Here is a 13,766-nt window from a genome sequence, read left to right as displayed (position 1 = left end):
GCAGAATATGGTTTGCCATAGTTTGTTCCTTGCGCCCTGATGAAGTCCCCGTCCACCGCGATCTCTCCTGCGTTTGGCGATGGGTTTCCCAGCCTTCTATATTATACGGTGATGAGAATTACAGGCATTCCGCTTATTACACGAGATATAGCGAGCGTCCGGTCATTGAGAATAGCCGCGGATAACCACCTGAAAAGAAAACACTCATTTATCTGAGCTGCAGGAGGAAACCCACAAAATATAGGGTGCTCAAGGCATGAATGTGTAGGAGAAAATCACATCACTAAACGCGCAATAAACAGAATCCCATGCAGGCTACCCAGCCGTAAGTCCGTCATACACCAGAAACACGCAGAGTGTGCGCCGTTATTTCAATGGGGAGCGAGGACTTTGTCCTGCAACAGTAAAGGATCAGTCGTGTTGACGTCCCACGTGGCCATCTCTTTCCTCCGACAGGTTTATCTGACGTGTATGGACCGTTTTAGTCCACCATATGCGGGATGGACAGTGCGCTGAGTAACTGGTCAGCTGTGCTGGGTTTTATTTTTGGCATAATTATATTATTGCAGTAATAAGAAAAAAAAAATGTATTGACCGTTTTGTAAACACATGAAATGAAAGTCATCGTAGATTTCAGGCGATGATCGTTTAAAAATGTGATTGCCCGGCGATCGACCGGTGTCTGCTGAAAAAGTGATCGACCATGTTGGAATCTTTCATCCGGTCGTCAGCTGAAATTATTCATTTGTGGAGTGATCCGCCAGTTACGGCCTCTTATTCCCCACTTTGCGCAATCGCATCTTGAGGTTTTACCAAAAAGAAAATGTAAACTATGTCCCTTGTCTGTCAGTTCAGGCTGGCATGCCGATGGTCGAAACGTTCATACGAGTGATCAGAGATGCGATCGATTAGGCATAATGTGGCCAAGGGGTTATCACACGAAAAACATTTATCAACTATCTACAGGACAGGGGATAAATGTATGATCGCTGCGGGCTCAAACGCTGGGACAACCAGAGATAAGAACGACGGTCCTGTGTCCCCATTTTGAAGGGAGCGGTGCTCACGCTACCGCTCCATTCATTCTCTATGGAATAGACTGACATAAAATGGGGAAATAAATATATGCACCAGTTCCATGCCCCCCTGTACGTTCTTTACTGAAAAGATCTCTCATGGATGGTTGACAACGGTAACCGGTCCTATCCAGGATGATTGAGAGTTTATTAAGAGATGATTACAGATACTCCAGGGTGATTGGCAACAATGACAAATGCTTTCCTGGATAATTGACAGGTCCCCTCCAGAATTATTGACATCTGTGACCCGTCCTCTCCTGGATGATTGACAGCTGTGACCGATCCTCTCCTGGATGATTGACAGCTGTGACAGATACTCTCCTGGATGATTAGCTGTGAACTGTCCTCTCCTGGGTTATTGATAGCTGTGACAGGTCCTCTCCTGGGTTATTGATGGCTGTGACAGGTCCTCTCCTGGGTTATTGATGGCTGTGACAGGTCCTCTCCTGGATGATTGATAGCTGTGACAGGTCCTCTCCTGGATGATTGATAGCTGTGACAGGTCCTCTCCTGGGTGATTGATAGCTGTGACAGGTCCTCTCCTGGATGATTGATAGCTGTGACAGGTCCTCTCCTGGGTGATTGATAGCTGTGACAGGTCCTCTCCTGGGTTATTGATGGCTGTGACAGGTCCTCTCCTGGGTTATTGATGGCTGTGACAGGTCCTCTCCTGGATGATTGATAGCTGTGACAGGTCCTCTCCTGGGTTATTGATGGCTGTGACAGGTCCTCTCCTGGGTTATTGATGGCTGTGACAGATCCTCCTGGATGATTGATAGCTGTGACAGGTCCTCTCCTGGGTGATTGATCGCTGTGACAGATCCTCTCCTGGGTGATTGATCGCTGTGACAGATCCTCCTGGATGATTGATCGCTGTGACAGATCCTCCTGGATGATTGATAGCTGTGACAGGTTCTTTCTTGATTTTTTTTTTTTTTTTTTTTTTACAGAGCAATAAAGTGGAATTGCTCCTGCCCTAAATAACCGTTTTTTAACGTACATAGCCTGGGTCAGTTGATGAATCTAAGAGGATGAAGGTAGAAAGGGAGTCTACTGTGATTGTCAGCCTATGGGTCCGCTATTACCTAGAGCTGGCTACCATACACCTGCTCCATGCCCATCTGTACATGACAATCATTAGCACCTATCGTAAATGGGCCGTTCCCTGCACGATACATCCATAACTAATGGGAATAAGCTGGAGTCTGATTTTTAAAAAGCACAAATGGGTTTCAGAATATCCACAAGTATTTTGATGAAATCGGCCTTCACGCAGTATCCTGTTACTGGTAATAATGTGGATAGGCAAGTAAATTACAGACAGCCGTCCTATATTTATCAATGCTTAGCTTCAGATGGATTTGTCCTGGTTAGGACATGGCTATTTTGGGGAAGCAGACACTCATTCCTGCAGAGTCTTTAATTGTCATGTTATGTAAATCAATGGACCCAAAATTGTATGTATGTATTTACTTGTTACAGTTCGGGTGTCGTCATTGCACAATCATTTTTTATTTTCGGCAGTGACAAAGCTTCAAATAGCTTGTAGGATTTGGACTTGGTACTATAGAAGGCAGATACATAAGTCTTGTAGTAGATTCTATTGCAGTACATTTTGTTGTTGGTGTTTTTTATGTGATATATTCTCTACAAAAAGCATGGTCAGGGCAGGTTGAACACTGTAAGATCTTGTCTCCGTAGTCTTTGACCACCAAGTCCATCCACCTGCTTAGCTAGCGCTAGTTACTCCCATTATGTTGATTTTATTTTAAATGTTACCTAAAGTCTATAGGTTTCTTGACTGTAGTAGGTACTGTATTCCCTGGGATAATTAACATTTGTGAGAGGTCCTCACCTAGATGATTCATAGTGTTACCAATTTTTTCTCCTTGATTGCTAATTGTGAGAAGTCTTAACTTAGATGATTGAAGAGTTCTTTTCATGGCTGATGGACAGTAGTAAGAGCTCGTCTCCTCCTAACTGATGGACTGTATGTAGTAAGAGCTCGTCTCCTCCTGACTGATGGACTGTAGTAAGAGCTCGTCTCCTCCTGACTGATGGACTGTATGTAGTAAGAGCTCGTCACCTCCAGACTGATGGACTGCAGTAAGAGCTCGTCTCCATCCTGAGTGATGGACTGTAGTAAGCGCTCCTCCTGACTGATGGACTGTAGTAAGCGCTCCTCCTGACTGATGGACTGTAGTAAGCGCTCCTCCTGACTGATGGACTGTAGTAAGCGCTCCTCCTGACTGATGGACTGTAGTAAGAGCTCCTCCTGACTGATGGACTGTAGTAAGAGCTCCTCCTGACTGATGGACTGTAGTAAGAGCTCCTCCTGACTGATGGACTGTAGTAAGCGCTCCTCCTGACTGATGGACTGTAGTAAGAGCTCCTCCTGACTGATGGACTGTAGTAAGAGCTCCTCCTGACTGATGGACTGTAGTAAGAGCTCCTCCTGACTGATGGACTGTAGTAAGAGCTCCTCCTGACTGATGGACTGTAGTAAGAGCTCCTCCTGACTGATGGACTGTAGTAAGAGCTCCTCCTGACTGATGGACTGTAGTAAGAGCTCCTCCTGACTGATGGACTGTAGTAAGAGCTCCTCCTGACTGATGGACTGTAGTAAGCGCTCCTCCTGACTGATGGACTGTAGTAAGAGCTCCTCCTGACTGATGGACTGTAGTAAGAGCTCCTCCTGACTGATGGACTGTAGTAAGAGCTCCTCCTGACTGATGGACTGTAGTAAGAGCTCCTCCTGACTGATGGACTGTAGTAAGAGCTCCTCCTGACTAATGGACTGTAGTAAGAGCTCCTCCTGACTGATGGACTGTAGTAAGAGCTCCTCCTGACTGATGGACTGTAGTAAGAGCTCGTCTCCTCCTGACTGATGGACTGTAATAATATTTACCAAATATTTACATTGCTAAAAAATTCTGCAGTTTCCTATGAGCAATTACATTAACTGACCCTATGACATTGCTGAAAGAAGCAGGGTCATTGCAGCAGCACAAAGTATTTCAGGACAGAAATGTGCTTATTTGGGGGGGCAGGAGGAATGTACTGATGTAAGGAGGAGAATGAAGACGAGGATCACAGAGCGTTTTAGGATATATTCGTACTCCTGTTATGGGCATCCGTGATCCAATATGAAGAACGTGCCGTGCATCCAACTAATACTTTTATTTACACTTTAAGATTTAAGATTTCTTTAGGAATTTAAAGGGATTGAGATCAAACAAACGTGGCTGCTTTATTACAGAACTGGCACCCCTCTTGTCCAGGTTCAGTGCAGCACATTACTATTCACGTGCATGTGGCCGTAATACCAGGCACAGCCTATGGACAAGAGTGGCGCTGTTTCTGGAAGGTAGCAGCCATGTTTGTGTAACACAGGAATCATTGAACGGGTGGTAGGAGATTAAGCAAACTCCTGCAGTATATAAATGTGATTGTTTACATGATCGCTTCGGCTCCAGGAGAAGCGCGTGACAGGCGGTGACATACGTGAGTTTTAATTATCAGCTGCGTTCAGTCTGTCGTCCGCAGAGCAGCCGTCCAGATGGTAGGAATCGGGGGCTCGGAAAACGATCTCCGAAAGCGGCAGTCAGGACATCGCACAAGAACGAGAATCAACCACCTGCCCCTAAATACGACCGTCCGACTGCGACCGAGTCACCGGATCTGCTGATCACCGCTCTCACCGTCCCGACCAGAAAATAAAAATAGGCTTTTCCATGTAGGAAATGACTAAATCCTCCTCCTCCTCCTCCTCCTCCTCACTTGGCCGTGTAATTGTTTAGTTAGAAATCTGATTCCTATCTCCGCGACTTTGCCACAAAACAGATGGAGCGGCCGCAGATATTTATTTTTCTCGGCTATTTCGACGGACGACATCTGACAGAGGAGAAGCGGCGCCTATAGCGCAGCCGGTGGATTGTCTCTGGGGATTCATTGTAATCTAAAGGGGAAGACGCTGAGCCGCCATGTTGGTCACACTTAAATAAAAAGCTGCCAAGAGTCAAGAGCTATCTCCTTGTGATGACAAGCAATATGGCCGCCGGTACAGCTTCCCTGAGGGTTTATATTCTGCTTTCCCAGGACTCTGAATGGCAATGACCCTTAGACGCCGTATCCCAGAAATTAGGCAGATCGGCCATTGAGGAGTTTGGGAAAGCTGGGTGACCGGTCATGGCAGCCATATCTGTTGTCATCCAACCAATCCATAGTTATTTATTACAATAATTCCCTTTATATTTAACCCCCCCCCCCCCGGATGTTTTATTGCTGCTTAGGATACAGGCTGCTGAACATGGAGCCTACGAGTGCGTTCACACATACAATGTCTTGCGCAGTTTGATGAGATCCCGCTCACGCGATGCGGCCGCAGCACAACCTTTATCTTGCGGTTTGTCGCAGATTTGCCATTTTTCTCCCCATTGATCATCATAATAATAATCGTACTCGTCTCTGTGTCCAGGAAGGTGACCATAATGGAAGATCCAGAGCAGAACATTCACCTGAAGAACCTGTCGCTGCAGCCGGCCGCCACCGAGGAGGAAGCCCTGAACCTGCTCTTCCTGGGGGACACCAACCGGATGATAGCGGAGGTGAGACTGGGGCGCCCCAGTATGGAGGAGCCCCCACAACCAGTATGAGCGGGTCTGACTGTACGGCTTCTGGGGATGTTTCTCCCCTTATTCTCAGTCCGCTGTGTGTGGGATGTAGAAGTCTCCATGACATAGAACGAGGCTCCCCCTCCCCCTCCTCCTGTCCACTATTCACCCTATTACTGCAAAATCATATTTTTGGGGATTTAAAAGGTTTTTGGATATCCTGGAAAGGGGGACAACCGGCTGCAATAAGGTCAGGAAGATGCCGTTTCCCTCCGGATGAGATATATTGCAACGTTTTATGTGTTGACGTGCTACTGATTTATGCAAAAATGTGTCTGTATTCAAAACGGCTGGTACCAGAGAACACTAGCTTACACGGAGCTGACAGCAAGGGTTAACAGAATAGGCCTCGTGTACTGGTTATAATGGCTCTGTAGTCAGCAGGTGTAAAATCCGGCATCTGTAGGACTGGAGACGTCAGCCCGAGCCCTGAGATCCGGATTAGTGGTGGGATCCTCGGGCACTCCCCTTACCCTTTTACACGGACCAGTTATCGGGCAACGAGCGCTCATATGAAGGCTCGTTCCAAAACATTGTTCAGTGTAAACAGGGCAACGATCCGACGATCAACGAGCAAACTCTCATTCATCGTCTGATCGTATCGTTTATGCAGCAGGAAATATCGTTGTCGGCGGCGCATCCCCCTGTGTGAACGACGACGCGCTGCCGACATGATTATAATGTACGGGGACGAGCGATCCCAGTGACGTCCGCTCCACCCCATCCATAGCTCCTTGCGGAAGGAGCCAACGAGCGCCGGTCAATGAGCGGTCTTGTGGATCGGCGCTCGTTTACATTCCCCGTGTCAGGCCGTATAAGAGGACCCTGAACCATGACTGACCCTATAGGAGCGGAGGAGTAGAACGCACCTCGCTGATGATGAACCCCACACATCTGACCGACATCACTTCATTGTGTGGGATATCGATGATGATCTTCTCTCACATTCACACGGGATCATCACTCTTTTAGGAAGGATCGTGAAGTTTAATGGCCCAACCCTACTAGAGACGTTTCCCATAAAAACTGCGTCCCCTCATCATTCACACCTGTGGGGTCTGGAAGGTTTGGTGTAAAATTAGGAGGTGGGTTGACCGCTCCATGCCGGAGACCATGAGGCGGCACTATGAGATATTTTTTTTTTTTGTCCCTTTCTATAGAAGAATTCCTCATTCCTCTTTTGTTCGTCCCATTTAATTTGTCACCCATTTCATTAATAGTCTGGATGTGGGTACATGGGTTTTATAAGGAATCTCTGGGTAATCCGTGTCAAGGTGCCTATATACATTAGATGAAAGTTCGCCGAACCCGCCAATTCCACTGGACCGGCCAACTCATGTGTATGGGGATGTCCCGACCCTCCCACAGCGGCAGATGTCGGGGAAAAGAAGGATCGGGCATGTTGGATTTCAACGTGTCCGATCCTTTGTTCCCACAAGAAATAAGTTGCCTCCAGAGGGGTCTGGCGTGGGGGTCAGAGAGGTCTGTCATGGGGGCCAGAAGGTGGCCTGGAGGGGTTAGAGTGGTCAGGAGTGGGGGCCAGATAGTGGTCTGGAGGAGTTAAAGAGGGGTCTGGAGTGGGGGCCAGAAGGTGGTCTGCAGGGGATACAGAGGGGTCTGGAGGGGGTACAGAGGGGTCTGGAGGGGGTAGAGGGGTCTGGAGTGGGGGGCCAGAAGGTGGTCTGCAGGGGATATGCAGGGGGTACAGAGGGGTCTGGAGGGGGTACAGAGGGGTCTGGAGCGGGTACAGGGGGGATACAGAGGGGTCTGGAGGGGGTAAAGAAGGGTCTGGAGTGTGGGCCAGAAGGTGGTCTGCAGGGGATACAGAGGGGTCTGGAGGGGGTACAGAGGGGTCTGGAGTGGGGGCTAGAAGGTGGCCTGGAGGGGGTACAGAGGGGGCTGGAGGGGGTACAGAGGGGGCTGGAGGGGGTACAGAGGGGTCTGGAGTGGGTACAGGGGGGATACAGAGGGGTCTGGAGTGGGGGCCAGAAGGTGGCCTGGAGGGGGTATAGAGGGGTCTGGCATTGGCTTATTTCCCACTCGTCTTTAAACACATTCACGCTCTGGAGTCGGGAGGAATAGTTGTCGGCTGATGATTAGTTTTCGGCCCACAGCGATCGTAAATGTATTGGCAGCTTCACTCCACCCAAAACTGAACGCTATTTGTTTCTGGTGAACGCAGCTTTGGATGTGGCTAGAGTATAAGACATGATGGAATTCATGATCAGTACAAGAGAAATAAAGTAAAGGATTTACAACCCGACTCCACCTCCTATATGTGGGAAACGTCAGACTGTTGCTCCACACTGGAGGTTTCCTGGCGGCTCCGTCACCACGTTGCTGAAATGTTTGTACTGATGTCTGAATATTTATGAGGCGGTGTCCACATTCTGCAGGGAACATAAACCATCTTGCAGTATGTGGTGGTGTCTTTAAGGGCCTTTACACGAGCCAATGATTGAGTGATCGCTCGTTCCTGATCGTTGCCCTGTGTAAACATGGGAGCGATCAATGAGCAAACGCTCGTCCATCAGCTGATCGCATCTTTACACTGTCCCAAAAATAGTTTGCTTGTCGGCAGCGCATCTCCGTGTGAGAACCGAGGAGGAGCTGCCGCCAAGATGCAAATGCATGAGGACGAGCGCTCGGCGTCACCTGTCACCATATTAAACATCGTTATTGCTTGTAAATGGAGCAAACGAGCGCCGATCTACGAGCCGCACTGTCAATCGGCGCTCGTTCTAGGTGGCGAAACACGGCGATATCTACTCACGTAAAAACCACCTATACTGCGGTGATCTCTTCCCGGAGCCCCCGTCAGTTGCACCCCCATTGTTACTGCTGACAGGTGCTGGATTATCGGATATTCCGGTTTATTGGACAGTTATAGAAACGTCACTTGTCAGGGTAGAGAACCTTTAGGAAGACCAGATGCCCAAAAATACAATGTGCTGCTGTCACTTTTTAATCTGCCGAATTATTTAATCGGTTCGCTCCACCGGCTACGGTTTTATTGTGGTTTTTCCGCAATTTTTGATAACGCCAACCTGTGTCTTCCCCCTAAATCTTGTGACATTTGATTTATATTGCAGAGTTGTGCCGGGTTATCAGATACCGGGTTAGAGGAATTTCGCTGTACATAGTTCATGTTCACGTATGCAGAGTTATTCAGAGGTCAGCGCTATGTGGCGGCCGGCGGGCGGGGGGGGGGGGGGGGGGTTCTGAGCCGTCTGGTCTGGGACAATGTATGTGGAGCACATGTAGATTCATAAGAGATCTGAGCTTTCCCCACTTATTGCGCCATTGTCAGTCTTCTCGCTGACGGACTCATCACTATTTGAAGTGGTTACACTTGAAGGCTCCTTAATAATGAACATGTGGCCCCCCCCCCGCCGCTGCCGCCAACGCCGCCTGAGTCAGAGACAATCTGCTCGGCTGAGTTTCCCCGTTTTCAAGGCTCCGAGTCCCAGGATGTTACGTAGAGGAGACTCCGGCATCTTCTCCGGGATGGAATTTCCCCGGCAGCCGCGGTTTCAGCATATTTCTCATTACTTGGACTGGCCGATCTCAGCAAAACCGTCCACGCTAATGTCTACCAAATGTGAGCGAATTCCCACGTACGAGGAATGAACCAGGCGGCAGAGGAGACCACGTCCAATAAGGGTATGTTCACACGGCCTATTTTCGGCCGTTTTTCGGGCCGTAAACGCCCAAAAAATGGCAGAAAAATCAGAAGCAGAACGCCTCCACACATCTGCCCATTGAGTTCAATGGGAAAAACGGCGTTCTGTTCCGTCTGGCCGTTTTTTCGCGCGCCCGTTTGGAAAAACGGCCGCGAAAAAGAACTGCAGGTCACTTCTTGGGGCGTTTTTGGAGCCGTTTTTCATACTATTGAAAACGGCTCCAAAAACGGCCGTAAAAAAACGCTGCGAAAATCGCGAGTGGCTTAAAAAAACGTCTGAAAAACAGGAGCTATTTTCCCTTGAGAACCGCTCCGTATTTTCAGACGTTTTTGAGTTTGCGTGTGAACACAGCCTTATTTACTCTGCTGGAGACGTGGACGCGCTCACCATCTCCTCGGCTTATTCAGGAATGAAACACGTGATCGTCGTCTGACAGGACGGGCGTTACGCAGACGGTGCAGCGGTGGCACAGGAGACTCCACAAAAGACATTTTGTTTTTTTATTTAGTCACCCTCGGAAGGCATGCAATAAAATTTCACACCGTGCCTTAATTAGCCCCTCTGCACACTCTTCTACTGAAATACTCTGTGCTGCTGGGAGACCCTTCACCTTCCACAAAATCTCAGTCTGTGACCTACCGCTTGTCTTTATTTCCATAACATTGCCTCTGTCGTTTGCAGCCTTGTCCTCACTAATATCTCGAGTGGACAGGTCAATGCCCAGCACGAGATCAGCACACTCCTCTCCTGAAATACTCTGTGCTGGTGGGACCCTGCTTCTTCCACTATGTAGCTCTTGGTCTGTGACCTTCCACTTGTCTCCATTTTTGTCCTCCCATCACGACTCTGTCACACGCAGCCCTGTCCTCGCTAATAGTCACTGCCTTGCACAAGATCAGCACACTCCTCTCCTGAAATACTTTGTGCTGCTTCTTCTAGTTCAAGGGGCCTGTCAGAGACAAGTTCTTGCAGTTTGGAGCCAGCAAACAGTCGCTGTAGTATAAATGTAATGTTACGTGGAGACCGCTCAGATGGATGACCCTCCATGTACAGTACTAGAGCGACCTGGCTCATAGAGGGGGTCCTGAGGGGCCCCCCTTCTATGATATCCACGTGTCCTAACCGGGTACGTGGTCAGGGTGGTCTCCTCGTAACGCCAAGTCTTAGATCTTGCCTCTAGTTTACCCGCAGAGAACCGTTTTTATAATGGGGACAATCGAGCGTCTCGCGGGGAGCGCCATGTCCACTCCGCCGATCACGTGATTATATTATTTCGTTGGTGATTTATATTGGTCGGATGAGTGAACTTCCCGTGTTCTTCCTGACGCGGCCACTGCTGGATATTACGGAGGAGATCTGGAGCGGGTCCAGCTGACGTCCTCCTGAGTCTAAATGTTTATGAAGAAGCCCCTTCAGTCTATAAATATTTACCACGTTCCGCTTTACTGCCATGAATGTTTACCAAAGACCGACCGCTGCCTATAAATCTTTACTGTCCGCCGCAGTCTATACAGCAAGACGACGTGTGAAGGAAGCTCTGCAGCTTTCGAATAGAAAAGTTCAAGATCTCTGCTTGCTGTCAGTAAATGGGAACCTTCTCATTTACATAATCTTGGCCTAATATCTCCAGCGGAGGGTTTGTTACAATTGTATCCAGTCCAGAAAATATTCTGTGAGAAGATAGCAGTGCAAATGTCTCTCCTGTGCTGATAGTTTGTTACAATGTATCAGTGCAGGTACAATGTATCAGTCTGGAGTCCTGGCTGTTTACATCTTTGGGAATTGTATAGACTAAATGGCACTGTAGCAAACTCTCAGCTGTGTAGTCACGCCTAATACATCAGCAGCACAAACCTTTCTCCTGTACTGGGCTGTTACCATCACTGATACATTGTAACAAACCTTGGAGCTGAGTGAGCAGGACTAGGTCAGGACAGGGTTTCAGCCTCTGAGTGTTCCACTGATCGCAAGAGATCTTAAAAATGGTGAGGGATTGAAATGCGAAATTTTCGGCCGCATGACTCTGCGGTGTGTACAGACATCAGGGTTATAAGTAACATATGGTTCTTGGACATGGTTTTTCGAAGCGGATTTACCGCACCTAAACCGCAACGTGTGACTGGACCTTTACCCCTGACCTGTTCTTACTCACACAGCCTATTACACATTAATAAGAGAGGACTCCAATGCACAGCATATGATCAGCAGAGGTGTTCAGCCTCTGGATTTAAACAAGTGTTTCCACTCGCTGATTGCAAGCAGAGATCTTGTAAACTGTGAGAAATTTAAACGGTCTATGAGAAAGTTGCAGATTTTTACTATTCTTATTATACTATTGGATTTTTTTCCTGTTTCTTCAGTATCACTAACTGCCGTCTTCATTTCCTTGCGTCTCCAGACCCCGATGAACCAGGCCTCCACCCGCTCCCACTGCATCTTCACCATCCACATCTCCAGCAAAGAGCCCGGCTCCGCCACTGTCCGCCGCTCCAAGCTGCACCTTGTGGACCTGGCGGGATCGGAGCGCGTGGCAAAGACTGGAGTCGCGGGGCAGCTACTGACTGAGGCCAAGTACATCAATCTGTCTCTGCACTACCTGGAGCAGGTGAGGCCGGACACACAGGAAGAGTCCCTATAAAGGGGTGACAATGGGAGGGGTGCACGTAGTGGGACAGGCAGGTGTTACGGTTTTGGGGTTAAGTCTCTCCTCTGGGATCATGAAGTGTCTTTAGAATATGATCTCTGTACATATAATACACATCACTGCCCCCTCCCCCATTGACGTCTGTATATAATAAATGTATAATTGGTTATAGGTTAGAACGCACCGAATATACTGTACGGAGGCGCAGGCAGAAGCAATAACTCAGCGCTACTGCGGGAGGATCCTCTTCTGCGCTGACCGCGGGCGAGGGAATTGTTACCGGCTGCTGATTGGCCACTGACTTTTAGGAGAAATATGGTGGTGGAGGAGCTGAGTATCTGCAACGGGCGCTGTTTGCGAGGGGCCCGTGACGCGCGCTGTTTGCGAGGGGCCCGTGACGCGCGCTGTTTGCGAGGGGCCCGTGACGCGCGCTGTTTGCGAGGGGCCCGTGACGTTGTTCTGCGCAGATGTGACACTGTACTGTATACCACAAATCTTCGATGCTGTCGAATAATTCTGTGGCGCAGGGAGCTGAGCTGATTGTATGGAGAAGGAGGTTCTGCAGCAGCTGTGGTCTATATTGGTCTGTAATGTTTTGAGCACTGGGATCTTCCCCTCGGCTGCTGTGAAACCTTATTTTGAAGAGTTACGGGTGTGTTCATACGGCTTATTTTCGGCCGTTTTTCGGGAGCAGAACGCCTTGAAACATCTGCCCATTGATTTAAATGGGAAATACGTTGTTCTGTTCCGACCGGTGTATGTATACGCAGCCGATTTTAAAAACGGCTACATAAAAAACCGGCCGCGAAAAAGAAGTGCATGTCACTTCTTGAGCCGTTTTTGGAGCCGTTTTTCATTGACTCTATAGAAAAACCGCTCCAAAAACGGCCGTAAAAATCGTCTGAAAATTAGGAACTGTTTCGCCTTGAAAACTGCTCTGTATTTTCAGAAGTTTTTTGCTAAGCCGTGTGAACACAGCCTGAGACGGGAATTCCTGTTATTCAGTCAGTGATTATATGAAGTTCCCTGCCATGCCCTGCCCTCACCACTGGGGGTGGTCTCTGATTGGAAACCCCCTCCTTTTTTTCAGTAATGAGACTTCTGTTTTTGACCTCCTTTACAGGTTGGCCTCTGAGTTGAGTGTTTGTAATGCTTATTTGCCCATGTAGCTGTATGTAGTCTGTTACAATGTATCAGTGTAGACCATTCTCTGTAACCAAAGCAGCAGCAGCACACATTTCTCTCCTTGCCTGGACTCCATGTTTATAGATCTTACTACATGGATATTAGCCTTCTGGAAGTAAACAATGAATCTTTACATTCCTTGACAGCCAGCAGAGATCTTGAACATGGTGAGGAATTGAAACAAAAAGTCTATTAGAAAGTTGCAGAACTTGATGATGATCTTTTTTGTACATAAGACTGGATGTAACTCAGGATCAGTACAGGATAAGTAATGTATGTACACAGTGACTCCACCAGCAGAATAGTGAGTACAGCTCTGGAGTATAACACAGGATATAACCCAGGATCAGTACAGGATAAGTAATGTAATGTATGTACACAGTGACTCCACCAGCAGAATAGTGAGTGCAGCTCTGGAGTATAATACAGGATGTAACTCAGGATCAGTACAGGATAATAATGTAATGTATGTACACAGTGACTCCACCAGCAGAATAGTGAT

The 13,766-nt window shown here is 48.2% G+C and overlaps 1 protein-coding gene across 1 annotated transcript in view; it reads left to right on the top strand.

The window, feature by feature from the left end:
* LOC142698342 (kinesin-like protein KIF6) overlaps positions 1 to 13,766 on the top strand; it is a 59,882-nt gene that overhangs the window by 24,882 nt on the left and 21,234 nt on the right. Inside the window, exons 6-7 of the mRNA XM_075847905.1 lie at positions 5,557 to 5,686; positions 11,834 to 12,040. Of these exons, the coding sequence (XP_075704020.1) occupies positions 5,557 to 5,686; positions 11,834 to 12,040 (337 nt within the window). The remainder of the gene's footprint in view (positions 1 to 5,556; positions 5,687 to 11,833; positions 12,041 to 13,766) is intronic.

This window comes from Rhinoderma darwinii, unplaced genomic scaffold, assembly GCF_050947455.1.
Source record: "Rhinoderma darwinii isolate aRhiDar2 unplaced genomic scaffold, aRhiDar2.hap1 Scaffold_1023, whole genome shotgun sequence".
Classification (NCBI taxonomy): domain Eukaryota; kingdom Metazoa; phylum Chordata; class Amphibia; order Anura; family Rhinodermatidae; genus Rhinoderma; species Rhinoderma darwinii.
This window is presented reverse-complemented; position numbering and strand designations above follow the sequence as displayed.